The 15921-nt window shown below is 46.7% G+C and overlaps 1 protein-coding gene across 1 annotated transcript in view; it reads right to left on the reverse strand.

Moving 5' to 3' along the window:
* LOC132349915 (uncharacterized) overlaps positions 1-15921 on the reverse strand; it is a 60294-nt gene that overhangs the window by 22407 nt on the left and 21966 nt on the right. The window contains exons 12-19 of the mRNA XM_059898726.1: positions 13251-13320; positions 12755-12976; positions 12018-12233; positions 11309-11367; positions 10721-10806; positions 9029-9197; positions 8816-8868; positions 6119-6182 (exon numbers count right to left, since the gene is read on the reverse strand). Coding sequence (XP_059754709.1) covers positions 6119-6182; positions 8816-8868; positions 9029-9197; positions 10721-10806; positions 11309-11367; positions 12018-12233; positions 12755-12976; positions 13251-13320 — 939 coding nt within the window. The remainder of the gene's footprint in view (positions 1-6118; positions 6183-8815; positions 8869-9028; positions 9198-10720; positions 10807-11308; positions 11368-12017; positions 12234-12754; positions 12977-13250; positions 13321-15921) is intronic.

A 15921-nucleotide genomic window follows, 5' to 3' on the forward strand; every position in this document is an offset into this window, starting at 1 on the left:
TTTTTGGATTGAGTTGTTTGTTTTTTTGATATTGAGCTGCGTGAGCCGCTTGTATATTTTGGAGATGAATCCTTTGTCAGTTGCTTCGTTTACAAATATTTTCTCCCACTCTGAGGGTTGTTTTTTTGTCTTGTTTATGGTTTCCTTTGCTGTGCAAAAGCTTTTAAGTTTCCTTAGGTCCCATTTGTTTATTTTTGTTTTTATTTCCATTTTTCTAAGAGATGGGTCAAAAAGGATCTTGCTGTGATTTATGTGATAGAGTGTTCTGCCTATGTTTTCCTCTAAGAGTTTTATAGTGTCTGGCCTTACATTTAGGTCTTTAATCCATTTTGAGTTTATTTTTGTGTTATGGTGTTAGGTAGTGTTCTCATTTCATTCTTTGACAGGTAGCTGTCCAGTTTTCCCAGCCCCACTTATTGAAGAGGCTGTCTTTTCTCCACTGTATATTCTTGCCTCCTTCATCAAAGATAAGGTGACCATATGTGCGTGGGTTTATCTCTGGGCTTCCTATCCTGTTCCATTGATGTATATTTCTCTTCCCTAAAGTCTATTTCAATAAAGGTATGTACGTTGTTTTTTTAGACACAAGGCTATCGCACACTTAACAGACTACAGAATAGTGTAAACGTAAGTTTCTCATGCACGGGTACACCAAAAAATTCATGTGACTTGCGTTATGGCGGTATTTGCTTCATTGCAGTGTTCTGGAACTGAAGCTGCAATGTCTCTGAGCTGGGCCTGTATACCCAGAAGTGGGATTGCTGGATCATACGGAATTTTTATTTAAAAGATTTTGAGAAAACTCCATACTGTTTTCCACAGTGCCTGCACGATGTTACATTCCTGCCTACAGTATGCAAGGGTTACGATTTCTCTACAACCTTGACAACTCTATGTTTAAAAAGAAAGAAAAAATTGTAGCCATTCTAACAGATGTGAGGTAATATCTCATGATGATTTTGATTTGCATTTCCCGGATGATTAGTGACGTTGAGCACCTTTTCATGTACCTGGTGCTGTGTTAAGTATTCCTAACACACATACAGAGACACAAAGGGATAGAAGGAATCTTTTGGAAGTGATGAGTATATTACCGTGATGGTGGTGATGGTATCACAGGTGTGTGCATATGTCCAAACTCATCAAGTTATACAAATTAAACCTGGGCTGGATTTTGTATATCAGTTATACGTAAATAAAGCTGTAAAAGCCCAGCAACAAGTGAGTGGTGTGTTTCCTGAGCCGGTGAAGCCCAGGTACATCTTTTCTCCTCTCCCAGGGGTGAACCCACCCAAGCAGCCATTGAACTTGGCTCACTTTCCGTTTCTTTAGTTTCCCCTTCTATTACTTTTGTGTTTTGCTTTGTTTTCAGATTACAGCTAAGTGCTTCCCTATTTGTAGCAGCAGTGATTCTGAGTTTGGCTCTGTCGTTTGAAGACTTTTGATGGTCTCTCCAAAGCGATTAAGTTTCTACAGAGCTAATCTCAGTTAGGTGAGAGGTGGCAGAGGATCTGGTTTGATAGTCTTTTCTTAGTCTTTTCTGTTCGTCTATTTGTCTACTTTGACAAGCTCAGATCAGTTAAGAATCTCTTGCCCAATGGGAGGAGAACGGCTCTTTAATCTCTAGACTGGTGAGTGTTTATTCCTGACCGATGTCTAAGACTTTAGAACTGAAGGTAAAAGTTCCATTTCTCTGTATGTCTGTGTGTCTGTAATTCAGAAAGGCCTTTACCTCTGACAGTGTGAGTATGTAATGTTTTTCTGCTTCTGGATCTATTAAAGTAGATTGTAGAGTCTCTTAAATTCAAGGGTTTCTGTCCTGATTGGCTTACAAAGATACAAATGTGCTTATAAAAATTATGTATCCCTAAAATTCTCAGAGAGAAAGGAATTTGAACTTCTGATACTTTAAATGTGCTAGAAAAGTGTTCTTACGGAAATCAAGTCAGGGAATTCCCTGGCAGTGCAGTGGTTAGGACTCGGTGCTTTCACTGCCAGGGCCCGGGTTCAGTCCCTGGTCAGGGAACTAAGATCCAGCAAGCCTCTCGGTGCAGTCAAAAACACAAACAAACAAAAAAATCAACTCAGAAATTCAAAGACTTCAAGTTTACATAATTTAGGTAAATCTTTGGCAAATGAAGCTAGTTTAATAGTTTTGGTTTAATACAAAGTTACTCCTATCTTATTTATCAGTATTAGGCATACATTGAAAACAATTCTACTTGGGTCTGTTCTTCCTACATTTATATAGGTGTACCCATCAAATAAGCTAACATTACTTCTACTTAATATTTAAGGTTATGAAAAATGTAAATTTGTGTTTAGCCACATTTAATGATTCTTCTGACAAACTTTATGTCAACAGTAACTATGTTTTGTACTGTGTCAGCTTGTCGATACATTCCAAGATCTTTAGTTTACGTAAACCCTTGAACTGATACTAAATTGTGTTACTGACTGGCTAATCATTGGATACCGAGGTCATTTCTAAGCAAGACAGAAACCTGAAACGTTGATCACTAAGCATAATCTCAAGTTCTATGCTCTTGCTGCATATTTTTATTTGTTACCTAGAGGCTATATCTGTGGGTGTGTTAATGAATGTGTTTGTCTCTGGCACTTGGAGAAGTTGTGTAAGGGATGTTTGTGGCTTCGTAATGTTGTGTTACGTGTGTTCATGAGCTCTGCTAGCCTACAGTGCTGGTGTGTGATGGGCAGTTGTCAGTTATTCACTCCTAGTTTTCTTTGTGCAATGGAAGTAACTTTGGTTCAAAGTTGTTATGAATATAATATGAATGAGGCTTGAGCAATAGTAATGTTATCGGCTGGAACAGAACTCAGGTGCAGCTGCTCATCGCTCAGAAGTCAATGTTCCAGAGACAAGGGTTGGTGGAAGAAGAAAGATGCTTTATTCAGGAAGCTGGCAACGTGGGAAGATGGTGGACTAGTGTCCCCCAAAGCATCTCCCAGTTGCCAGTTAGAGGGAAAAGGGGTTTACAGGGAAAAGACGGGAAGTCTCTGGGCTGTGCAGGTGGGGGCTACATGCAGAGTAGCACAGTCAGCTCTGACCATCATCTTGACATTGGTCATGCAGTGGTGTGGTCAGTGTCATGTTGATTGTTTCCGGCACAGTTAATCTTCAAGTCCAGTGTTGGTTTGTTCCCATTTCCTTGAGGCCAGTTCCTGGAATTGTGTAAGCCATTGGTTCAGGTCTGCTCAAGATGGAGCAGCTTATGTCATAGCTCCAGTCTGGTCATCATACAGTTAGCTCTCTCCTCTTGTAGCGGTTTTAGTATCTGCCAAACAAGTTAGGAATGTGTCTCTGACACTGTTACTTATGTCCTTGGGGAGGACCTAAAGATTCTGTGACTGCTGTTGTCCTAATCGTGAACTGCTTGAACCTGTTGTTTTGTGACTCAGGGGAGGCCTGGGAGACTGCAGCTGTTTTACAAGCAAGAGGCAGGGGACACGGAAGGGCCCTGCAGGGTCCTGCTTGGTTCCAGCAACCGAGAGGTACAACTTTGTATGCAAGATGATGAGATGTAGTTTTGTTTATTAACAGGAACAAAAATAGTTTGGTCCTAAAGTAAAATGACCGATTGTTCCAGCACCAGAAAGAGGATAGTGAAGGACACCACCTGAATGAATCTAGAAAGTTGTAGGAGATTGGTGGAAAGGGAATTGTATTGGTCTCAGCCGAAGGTGGCTCAGTTTTGATGTTTATTGCAGAGATTTTCAAAAAAGAGCTTATGGTTCTCTTAAGTATCAAATATTATATTGATGCAAAGCTGGAGTTTGGTTTTCTCTCTGTAAAAATGATATAATTTTTCGTGGAGTATTGGTCTCCTTAATAAGTGGTTGGAAAAGTTGTTCTCTAAATCTGCCTAAACAGCAGAGATTCTGTATCTCACAGGAAGAGCTTTCTGCCCCTAGTTCTGAATTCATCCGGCCGCCTTATTTTCTTGAAAATAAATGCACAGGGACTTCCCTGGTGGTGCAGCGGTTAAGAATCCGCCTGCCAGCACAAGGCACACGGGTTCGAGCCCTGGTCCGGGAAGATCCCACATGCTTTTAGAAACTAGAACACGGAGAGAGTGAGGTCATATGAAATTTGAAACGCTAAATATTGTCATAGTTTTAAGCAGTTTGAGGATTGCTGGAAGAAATGATTTGTCATTCATTCAAGTAATACGCATTTGATGAATACTTGCAAAAAGTAAACAATAAAAAATCCTCTAGAGCCCGCGAGCCACAACTACTGGAACCCACGTGCCTAGAGCCCATGCTCCGCAACAAGAGAAGCCACCGCATTGAGCAGCCGACGCACCACAACGAAGAGAAGCCCCCGCTCACCGCAACTAGAGAGAGCCCACGTGCAACAGCGAAGACCCAACGCAGAGAAAAATAAATAAATAAATAAATAAATAAATAAATAAATAAATGTATTAAAAAAAAAAAGAAAGAAAATAAATGCACAACAAAATTTCTGCGTTTCTGAGAAAGTTAAGCTTCCTTAAAAGTGTGTTCCTTTTGGTCTGGTTTTTTCTCTTTAAAGTGTAGTGTCAGGAATTCCCTGGCATTTCAGGGGTTAGGACTGTGCGCGTCCACTGCTAGAGGCCTGTGTTTGATCCCTGGTCAGGGAACTAAGATCCCACAAGCTGCGTGGCGCGGTCGAAAAAACAGCAAAGACAAAATGATCATACTTTAGCCGTTAAACGAAGTCCAGGGCCTTTAGTTGCTCCTCAAGGGCTATCGGGTAATATTCTGAGCCACGTCCTTGGAGCTGTTTTGCAGAGACTGAAACCCCCAGCAGGTGGAAGAAGTTAACTGCATGCTGCCCACAAGCACGCAGACCCCAGACCCGTTGGAAGCAGAAGGCTGATGATGTTGAGTCCCCGCTACCTCACCACCGACCAATCAGAAGAATGTCCGTGAGCTGATCACGCACCCTGTAACCCTGTCTTCAACATGCAGCCCCTTTCTCTTTTCCCTATATAGTCCTCAAGCAAAACCTCAGGAGGGGAGAGTAGGTTCTTTGGGACGAGTCCACCTTCCCCCCTGGGCTGCCGGCTTCCTCAGTAAAGCCGTGTTTCCTTTTACCCAACACTTGTCTCTCAGTATTGGAGTCCTGAATGATGCAAGATCTGCCTCATCTTCTGCAGTTTTTCCTCCATGAAAAATAATTCAGGATTATTTTTCAGAGTTAAGAAATGTGGTTGGATAATCACAACGCCATTAAGCCACACCTCGTCGGGCAGCAAACAGGCGAAGCACGCTGGTAATGACCACACACATCATGACTGTGAGAAGACTTTCATCTTTATTATATTTCCCCCAAAGCTGCATTGCACGGTACTCTTTAATAATCTAAAATAACATACGAACTTGTTGAGACAAGTTAAAAACTTACGACTGAATTCCCACAATTCAGTAATGAGAACTAACAATGTACAAATTTATGCTTACAAGAATTGGGAGGAAATAACCACCTAGCTATAAGTAGAATGGAAATATTATGTAATAGATAAAATGTGTATTATGTAATAGATAAAACCAAAAATCTCTCTTGAAAATGTGAATAAAATTGTATATAGGTGTAAATATACAACAGCTGTAATACTCATCACAAAACTTGGTGGGAATAAGATGTTTCACAATGAAGACTATTTCAAAACTATTTAAAATACATCTATAAATATAAAATATAAAAATACAATAATTTTATAGGTGACATTTTCAAAATAAGCCAGTGAAAGTTAAGTCATCAGTCATGACCGTGTGGCTCTAATTATATATTTTAAAGTTATTCCCTCCTGTTCTGAGCCCCCTACACGCCACCTTCAAATGCTTCTAGACTGGGGCAAAGAAGTGTGTAAAAAATGGGACCTCCAGTGTTCATCCCAGGGGAGATTTGAATGAAATGATCTGAAAATTGGGGTGGTGCCTTCCAAAGGGATGGAACGTGACAGAACCCTGATTTCTTATTGTCCTGCCACAGACTCCTAGAAGCATGCCCCGCTCCCAGGAGTGTGACACGAAAACTCTCTTGAGCTCGTTCTGGAAGACGCTGGGTTCTTCCCGATCATCTGCACAAGAGGCTTCTCCCTCCCTTCCTCACGGCTGTCGTCAGCGTGTGGATTGACCTCCTGTGCAACATCCTCATCTCTCCTGGGCTCTGTGATCTGGAAGTAAGAGAAGGAGCAAGGACGTCAGATTTCAAAGTGGCAACTGTCCAGATACAAAGGTTTTCACATTCTTAGTTCTCACCAGAATTGAGACTCATTTATGATTGCAGTTTTATCTCAAATTCTCCATTCGGAGCCCCAATCCTGAACCATTCATTGTTTTCAAGTGCGATTCTTGGAGTTTGGTGAGCCTGACTGCAAAAACGACTGAATACACCTAAGGCCAGGCCCAGTCATCTGCTTTATAGCCAAGACTCCAGGTGATTCTGCTCAGGGAGCTGGCCTTTGGAGAATGCTGCTTTAGTCTTAACTCACCTTGGTCCTTTGGCACCACTTAAATTCTGAACTTGGAACCACACTACAGACATCACTGACCGGTCAGCATCGTGGACCAGGAGACCTGCTGCCTGTTCCCTAATGCTAATCCTGGATCCTAATGTCTAGTTTATTATTCATTTTTAATTGACTTATTTTCTTTATTTTATTTTTGGCTGCATTGGGTCTTTGTTGCTGCGCGTGGGCTTTCTCTAGTTGTGGTGAGCGAGGACCACTCTCCGTTGCTTCTCATGACGCGTCTCTTGTGGCGGAGCACGGGCTCTAGGCGCGCACAGGCTCAGTAGTTGTGGCATGCGGGCTCTAGAGCACAGGCTCAGTAGTTGTGGCTCGCGGGCTCTAGAGCGCAGGCTCAGTAGTTGTGGCTCGCGGGCTCTAGAGCGCAGGCTCAGTAGTTGTGGCTCGCGGGCTCTAGAGCGCAGGCTCAGTAGTTGTGGCTCGCGGGCTCTAGAGCGCAGGCTCAGTAGTTGTGGCTCGCGGGCTCTAGAGCGCAGGCTCAGTAGTTGTGGCTCGCGGGCTCTAGAGCGCAGGCTCAGTAGTTGTGGCTCGCGGGCTCTAGAGCGCAGGCTCAGTAGTTGTGGCTCGCGGGCTCTAGAGCGCAGGCTCAGTAGTTGTGGCTCGCGGGCTGTAGAGCGCAGGCTCAGTAGTTGTGGCTCGCGGGCTCTAGAGCGCAGGCTCAGTAGTTGTGGCTCGCGGGCTCTAGAGCGCAGGCTCAGTAGTTGTGGCGCGCGGGCTCTAGAGCGCAGGCTCAGTAGTTGTGGCTCGCGGGCTCTAGAGCGCAGGCTCAGTAGTTGTGGCGCGCGGGCTCTAGAGCGCAGGCTCAGTAGTTGTGGCTCGTGGGCTCTAGAGCGCAGGCTCAGTAGTTGTGGCTCGCGGGCTCTAGAGCGCAGGCTCAGTAGTTGTGGCGCGCGGGCTCTAGAGCGCAGGCTCAGTAGTTGTGGCTCGCGGGCTCTAGAGCGCAGGCTCAGTAGTTGTGGCTCGCGGGCTCTAGAGCGCAGGCTCAGTAGTTGTGGCTCGCGGGCTCTAGAGCGCAGGCTCAGTAGTTGTGGCGCGCGGGCTCTAGAGCGCAGGCTCAGTAGTTGTGGCTCGTGGGCTCTAGAGCGCAGGCTCAGTAGTTGTGGCTCACAGGCTTAGTTGCTCCGCGGCATGCGGGGTCTTCCTGGACGGGGGCTCGAACCCGTGTGCCCTGCGTTGGCAGGCGGATTCTTAACCACTGAGCCACCAGGGAAGTCCCTGGATCCTAATGTTTAAATAATAGTCAGTCCTAAACTTGGTTAGTGTTATGGGCTGAATGTTTGTGTCCCCCCAAATTCTTATGTTGAAATCTTAAAATCTTAACCGCTAAGGGGCTGGTATTAGGAGGGTGGAGGTCTTTGGGAGGTTATTAGGTCATGGGGTAGAGCCCTCATGAATGAGATTATTGCCCTCGTAAAAGAGACTGTGGTCTGTTGTTTATAAGCCACGCAGTCTGTAGTATCTTGTTAGGGCAGGTCGAACGGACTAAGGCAGCTAGTTTGCAAGATTTCAACCAAATGTTTGCTCAATCCTCTGCCCACATCTAGAACTCTAATGTGTCCATTGTAATAAGCCGTGCTGAAGATGGCATTCCTTAACCTTCACTCGTTCTGATAAACCGTCTTGACCATAAAGTTGAGGGGGAAAAGGTGAATTGTACAAGAGGAATCATTGGTCTAGAAGCGGTGAGTCAGGGGAAATAAAGAGTCACAGGTGATCTGGCCGTAAGCAATTGGAAAGTAAATTTGGATGAAAATAAAGCTAGTCATAATTGGTCTTTTCTTATTGAACGTGTAGGCTGTTCCATCTAATGTCCTGTTTGTAGACATTTACTTTGTGGTAGGTAAATCCTAGAACCCATATCCCTGAGGGATGTAAGGCCAAAAATGAATTAAAAAGAGAAACTCGAAACACCGTATATGGAAAAAAATCACCATCTCATCAAAGCTGTTATTTGGACCCAATTGCTTTGGGTGAAATGACTTCAGTGAGACCCATGCGTCTGTGACAGACTGGTTTCCCCGAGGTCTGGCGCCCACGGGCCCCACGGTGCTGGTGTGTGTGTGTGGCTGTGAGGCCGCGGCTGGGCGCTGAGTCGGCGTGTGGCTGTGTGCCCGGCTGGCCCCCTTCACAGCGTGAGAGGTGATGTGGGTCCAGCAGTGGGATTCCTCCGATTTCCTCAGTAAGCAACGCGTTCATTCCGCCCGCACCTTTGCGGACGCAGACCTACCTTTGCGCAGGCCGATGACCTCAGGCCTGCGTGGTCCTGGGACCTCTAGGGCAAGAGGGCGCGATCTCTTCCCCACACCCAGAGCTCTGGATCAAAAGCCTGGATCTGGAAAGACAAACAGCCCCTGGAAATGAGGATGACGCTGCCTCCCCGTGCCCCGCGTCCGGTTCTTTGTCGTCCGTCCCCAAGTCCCAGACCGAATCCCCCATGATCCCCACCTCCTCTCCGGCCCTGCCCCTCCCCCAGACCGCCACAGCCCACCCACCTGCTCGCACTCTTCCCGAGTGACCCTAGCGTTCCAGCCCATGGAACGGATGAACTGGAGACGCAGTTTGTGGAACAAGGGACGCTGGGAGCGGTTCTTTCCATAGAGGAACGAAAAGATGGCCTGTTTGGGGGCCTGGTTGTCCTCTTCCATGTCGTTGGCCACATAGCTGGGGAAAGACATCAGGTGGCTGTCATCAGCACAGGAAGGGCCTCCACTTGAGATCAGCTTCCCAGAAAAGAGGCGGGCTGAGCATCCTGACACGACCCACCCAGCCCTGCCCAGCGTCCCCGAGGGCCGCCCAGTCATCAAGGCGCCACTGCCAGGCAGGACCTTCGCAAGGGTGCCTCTCACACCTTGATGCCGGGGACAAAATCCAAACCCCCTGTTCCCTTCAACTTGTTGTATGTGCACACACCTCTCTCCCTATGTTGTAGGTGTATGTACAGTTCCTGAGGGCAGGCGCTGATCTGATCTATTTCTGCATTCATCCCTCTCCTACCAAAGGACACATTTAGGGCTTGGTTCATCTTGATGCATTAATTCAACAGCCTTTTGTGAATCTCTGTTCCCATCACCTCATATTCCCCAGCGTGTAGGGTGTACTTTATAAGGTTTCATTAGATGAATGAATGAATGAATGAATGAACATTTTATCTCGTAGCCAAATGCAATACTGATTACCTCGAAGACTCACAATAACAGACATTCGCAAAATGAAAAGAATTGTGCTGAGTGTTTTGGGAATGCATTGACATTTTGACAAGACCTGCCTTCCACATTGTGTCTAGTCTAATGGGACTGGGGAAGGGGAAGGGGGGAGATAAGAAATGACTGTAATGCAAAGCATCGCATTCTAATACGATTTTAACTAAAGTGCCTCCGGGATGCAGAAGTTAGGGAGATCAGGCATCGTGAAGGTTTTGGTGTTTGAACCCACTTTAAGGATAGGGTCATTTTCTTCAGGTAAATGTGTGGGAAAGATCCCTGGACAGAAAAGCACAATAGGAACTTAGAGGGCAGGGTATTTGGAAGGAACAGTGACACAAAGGAATAAAGTATCAGGACAGTGTGATGGAGACTGCAGAGAGAGTTGAATTCCAACCCAGAACTCTGGCCTTGATTTGGCACGTAATTAGCCAATGACATTGTGTGACGCGGTCAGACCTGGGTTTTGGAAGGACATTCAGGCAGATAGAGCCGACTGGCTTGGGAGACGTGGAAGAAACATCAGTGGGGAGCATTTTCTACCAGGTCTGCGCTATGTGATAAGGGCCCCGATTGTGGCATTTGTCGTGGGAACGCAGAAACGGAAGATAATCACACTTGGTGCTGATGTGGGAAGACCCGAGACCGGAGAATCAGAACCGGAAACGTCTCAAGTCTATTTACTTGTGGGCAGGATGGTGTCAGTTCTTTCTTCCTCTCCTCTTAGGAAGGTTTCGTGTTTTGCTTTGTTTCGTTCAGTGTTTTAATTGACATTAGGGCAGTTTGTTTTGACAATGAATGGTATAAAAAACATAACTTCGTTTGAAAAAGAAACCACTCTACCGTAATCCTGTCATTTTCACAGCCAGAGTAAACGGTACAGAGGGGTTTAAAAAAATAGATGAAAGGTCAGAGCCCCAGGTCTCTCCCTGCGCCCTCCCAGGGTGTTGAATATTGATGGAGGGGACGGAGCAAGATACTCACAGAGCTATAAAGAAATGGATTCTCTGGAATTGCCAGGAGAAGAGCCCGGCCCGGCTGAAATAAGCTATCACCATCGACAGGAGATACTGATGGAAAGAGGGAAAAAAACGTAGGAGAAGCTTGCCAGAAAAGAGGCACATCTTCCACATCGTGGAAGAGGAAAAACAGTGGGATAAGGGAGCAGGGGACGAGGAATGGGTGGTGCCACTTGGAGAAGAGACCCCCGTGTTGGGTGAGCCTGATTATTTGGGGGAGGGTAGAGGACAGAAGGTCAGAGTTTGCGACGCTCCAAGGATGGGAGGCTGTGGGTTTGAGGGCGTGGACTTAGGGCCGCTGGCACTGGACGGTGTTTGATGAACCGGAGCCAAGGCGAGTCCCCAGGAGCTGAGAGGAGAGGGGACTTAGGCAGCAACCACCAAAGGGGCACACCTGGGGCTCAGATCCCAGAGGGGACCTCGAGGCCCCTGGAGGGAAGTGTTGACAAGGCATCAGGTTGGGAGGGGAGTGGAAACGTGGGTGTAGAAAGCACCCCGCGTGCCCACCCAGGACAGGCGCTGGAGCAGGAATCCATCTCAGTGGGGGACTTACCTTGTCAGATACTTGCAGGTTTTTGTCCCAGGCGAGGAATTTCCTAATGACGGGATCCTCTGTGAAAAGAGGGCAGATGTTTGCCAGTGGGAACAGGGCTGTCGTGGGAGCATTCCAGAGCCAAGAGGGAGAACCACGCCCCCCCTGGGGAAATGCCAAGATGTGGCCCAGGGTGAAGCTGATGGGAAGAGGGGAGGGAAGACCATTCACTGTGGGAGGAAAAGGGGTGACTCCCCTTCTAGGGGGGCCGAGTGACAGGGAGTGATGCCCCTTCATCATGCATTCACGTACCAGTGCAGAGGGCATGGAGTTACTCACAGCCAATTTCTCAATTGACAGTCACGTCAGGGGGCGAAGGTGGCTTGTGTTGCCCCCCACCCCCTCCCGCCGTCCCACGCCGGTAAGATTCAAAAGGCCAGTAAGAGCTAGAGTCTCAGGGGTACAGTTGAAACCAAGCGAACCTAATCCTGTATCATTTCTAAATCTAACCCAGTCTTGTATCATTTGTGAGTCTAACCTAATCCTGTATCATTTATGTGTCCCCTGTGTCCTTTATCCGTAGACAGTCCGCCAGGGACGGAGAGTGCACCAAGTAGCAGGGAATTCTTTTCCATTGGGAAAGTGTAGTCATTGGAAGTTTCTGTTTGTTTGTTTTTCAAGTATAGGATTGGAGGGTGCTGGGCGGTGGGTGGGTGGTGCTGGTCCTTACCGAGCATCCTGGTGAAGACCTCGTGGTGCTGAGGCAGCACTGAAGACACCCGCTGTCGCTTGAGCTTCATCTTGAGCCCACTCAGCGACTCCACGACCCAGGTGTCCTGGGCCTCAGTGGCCGGCTCGCCCTCCTCCTCCTCCTCTCTGAACGCCACTGACCTCTTCCTCTTAGAGCCAGGGCGCTGAGGCGGGGAGCTGCAGCCGGCCCAGGGGGCTGAGAAAAGACAAGAGACTACAATAGGACGTTCTCGTCTTGGGAATTCAGCCACTGGTGACCACCCAACCCCACCCCGACTCCGCCTCCCCCCCGAAACACCCCTACCCTTTTCAGTCGTATAGACCTCTGACCTTGCCCCAAGTCATCTTTCCATCTTTCTCTGTCCATATCTACCTATCCCTCCCCTGACTCATTTTGTCATTTTTCCAGCTTCCTGTCCTGAAAACTCTTTCTCATGGTAGATAATCTCTCCCACTAGGAAAAAAGAAGAAAAAGAACCCTCCCCTTGTTTCCTCTCTTCCCCTCTCTCATCCTTGGATCTCATCTCCTAACCCTCTTTCTTGCTTCCCAGGTTTTCCGTGTCCCCAGCTCCTGTCCTCTCCTCCCTCAATCCCTGGCTTTCCGAATGTCTCCCTTCTTTCATAGGCACCTGACGCAGGTGCTCCTTCCCGACCTCTGTACCCTTTCCTCCTTACTGGTCAAGCCTCTGAAATTCCTTCTCGTGCCAGCTCCCTCACCTGACGGTCCTGGGCTTTCTTCGTTGACAGTCACCTCCAGGGGGTACCCTGAGGAGCTGGGCTGGGAGTCCTGGTCCTCAACCTGGGAACTCGGTTGACGATTGGCCATGATTTCTCCCAAACTCTTCCCTTCCTCGACGCCTAGACTCTGCTTTGTCCCAACTCTTCTTCTGGACTTGGGCAAAACACAAGTGGTCGTCCCTTCTCCGAGCTGCGGGGCAACTGGCAGTGGAGAAAAGCTCTGGCGAGATGCTATTGTCCACCTCTGCTGCCGAGCGCCACGGAGTCTGGTCCTTCCAATCAGGAAGGTCGGAAGCCTGTGACATCATCATGGGTCATTCCAACCTGGCAGCCAGTTTGAATGAAAACACAAGTAACTGTCAGACCTATGTGTGCGCTTGTCCCAGAGATCAGGGGTAAATGGTATCTCCTGCCACTGACCCAACCTCTGCCCGTCCTCCAAAACCCCCCTCAAGGTGTCCGGACCCCTCTTTACCGCTTCCCAGCAGGTGCGCTGTCCTCTCCCTGCTGGACTCTCCCCCTCGCTCGCATTCCTTTTCCACGGCCTGGTGGGAGAGTGGGGAGAGGGACAAGGAAACTTAGGGGAAGCAGCAACGGTTAAGCCTTATAAGAGTGAGATAGGTATGTAAAAAAAGATCCCAGGTGCACTGACTGACTGGATTGAAAAGTTACGTTAAAACACGCAGTTTGGCAGAGCGCTTCTGCTCAATGTGTACTGACACTGTGTTCAGAATTCTGTACTGGGGGAGCACACGTCCGCCACCCTCAGGCACCTTTGAGTCCAAGAGCCATTTTGAGAAGCTAAAATCAGAGAGAAGTACAGGTGCTCACGCACCCTTCAAAGGGGGTCTACAAACAAACACAAAACAACAAAAAAGGGCACCTTTGGATTTCACAAAGTCCATGGATTGTCCAAAGCCTGCCCCTCGATTCCAATTAAGAAATTCTAGTCTACTTACCAAAATTTTTTTTTTTTTAAACATCTTTATTGGAGTATAATTGCTTTACAATGGTGTGTTAGTTTCTGCTTTATAACAAAGTGAATCGGTTATACATATGTTCCCATATCTCTTTCCTCTTGCATCTCCCTTCCTCCCACCCTCCCTATCCCACCCCTCTAGGTGGTCACAAAGCACCGAGCTGATCTCCCTGTGCTATGCGGCTGCTTCCCACTAGCTATCTATTTTACATTTGGTAGTGTATATATGTCCATGCCACTCTCTCACCCTGTCACATCTCACCCCTCCCCCTCCCCATATCCTCAAGTCCATTCTCTAGTAGGTCTGTGTCTTTATTCCCGTCTTGCCACTAGGTTCTTCATGACCTTTTTTTTTTCCCCTTAGATTCCGTATATATGTGTTAGCATACTGTATTTGCTTTTCTCTTTCTGACTTACTTCACTCTGTATGACAGACTCTAACTCCATCCACCTCACGACAAATACCTCCATTTCATTTCTTTTTATGGCTGAGTAATATTCCATTGTATATATGTGCCACATCTTCTTTATCCATTCATCCGATGATGGACACTTAGGTTGCTTCCATGTCCTGGCTATTGTAAATGGAGCTGCAATGAACATTTTGGTACATGACTCTTTTTGAATTATGGTTTTCTCAGGGTATATGCCCAGTAGTGGGATTGCTGGGTCGTATGGTAGTTCTATTTTTAGTTTTTTAAGGAACCTCCATACTGTTCTCCATAGTGGCTGTATCCATGTACGTTCCCAGCAACAGTGCAGGAGGAGGGTTCCCTTTTCTCCACACCCTCTCCAGCATTTATTGTTTGTAGATTTTTTGAGGATGGCCATTCTGAGTGGTGTGAGGTGATACCTCATTGTAGTTTTTTTTTTTTTTTTTTTTAAATTATTATTTATTTATTTATTCATTCTTGGCTGTGTTGGGTCTTCGTTTCTGTGCGAGGGCTTTCTCCAGTTGTGGCAAGAGGGGCCACTCTTCATCGCGGTGCGCGGGCCTCTCACTGTCGTGGCCTCTCTTGTTGCGGAGCACAGGCTCCAGACGCGCAGGCTCAGTAGCTGTGGCTCACGGGCCTAGTTGCTCCGTGGCATGTGGGATCTTCCCAGACCAGGGCTCGAACCCGTGTCCCCTGCATCGGCAGGCAGGTTCTCAACCACTGCGCCACCAGGGAAGCCCCCTCATTGTAGTTTTTGATTTGCATTTCTCTAATGATTAGTGTTGTTGAGCATCCTTTTCACGTGTTTGTTGGCAATCTTATATCTTCTTTGGAGAAATGTCCATCGAGGTCTTGTGTCCATTTTTGGATTGAGTTGTTTGTTTTTTTGATATTGAGCTGCGTGAGCCGCTTGTATATTTTGGAGATGAATCCTTTGTCAGTTGCTTCGTTTACAAATATTTTCTCCCACTCTGAGGGTTGTTTTTTTGTCTTGTTTATGGTTTCCTTTGCTGTGCAAAAGCTTTTAAGTTTCCTTAGGTCCCATTTGTTTATTTTTGTTTTTATTTCCATTTTTCTAAGAGATGGGTCAAAAAGGATCTTGCTGTGATTTATGTGATAGAGTGTTCTGCCTATGTTTTCCTCTAAGATTTTATAGTGTCTGGCCTTACATTTAGGTCTTTAATCCATTTTGAGTTTATTTTTGTGTTATGGTGTTAGGTAGTGTTCTCATTTCATTCTTTGACAGGTAGCTGTCCAGTTTTCCCAGCCCCACTTATTGAAGAGGCTGTCTTTTCTCCACTGTATATTCTTGCCTCCTTCATCAAAGATAAGGTGACCATATGTGCGTGGGTTTATCTCTGGGCTTCCTATCCTGTTCCATTGATGTATATTTCTCTTCCCTAAAGTCTATTTCAATAAAGGTATGTACGTTGTTTTTTTAGACACAAGGCTATCGCACACTTAACAGACTACAGAATAGTGTAAACGTAAGTTTCTCATGCACGGGTACACCAAAAAATTCATGTGACTTGCGTTATGGCGGTATTCGCTTCATTGCAGTGTTCTGGAACTGAAGCTGCAATGTCTCTGAGCTGGGCCTGTATACCCAGAAGTGGGATTGCTGGATCATACGGAATTTTTATTTAAAAGATTTTGAGAAAACTCCATACTGTTTTCCACAGTGCCTGCACGATGTTACATTCCTGCCTACAGTATGCAAGGGTTACGATTTA

Source organism: Balaenoptera ricei, chromosome 15 (assembly GCF_028023285.1).
Source record: "Balaenoptera ricei isolate mBalRic1 chromosome 15, mBalRic1.hap2, whole genome shotgun sequence".
NCBI classification, from domain to species: Eukaryota; Metazoa; Chordata; class Mammalia; order Artiodactyla; family Balaenopteridae; genus Balaenoptera; species Balaenoptera ricei.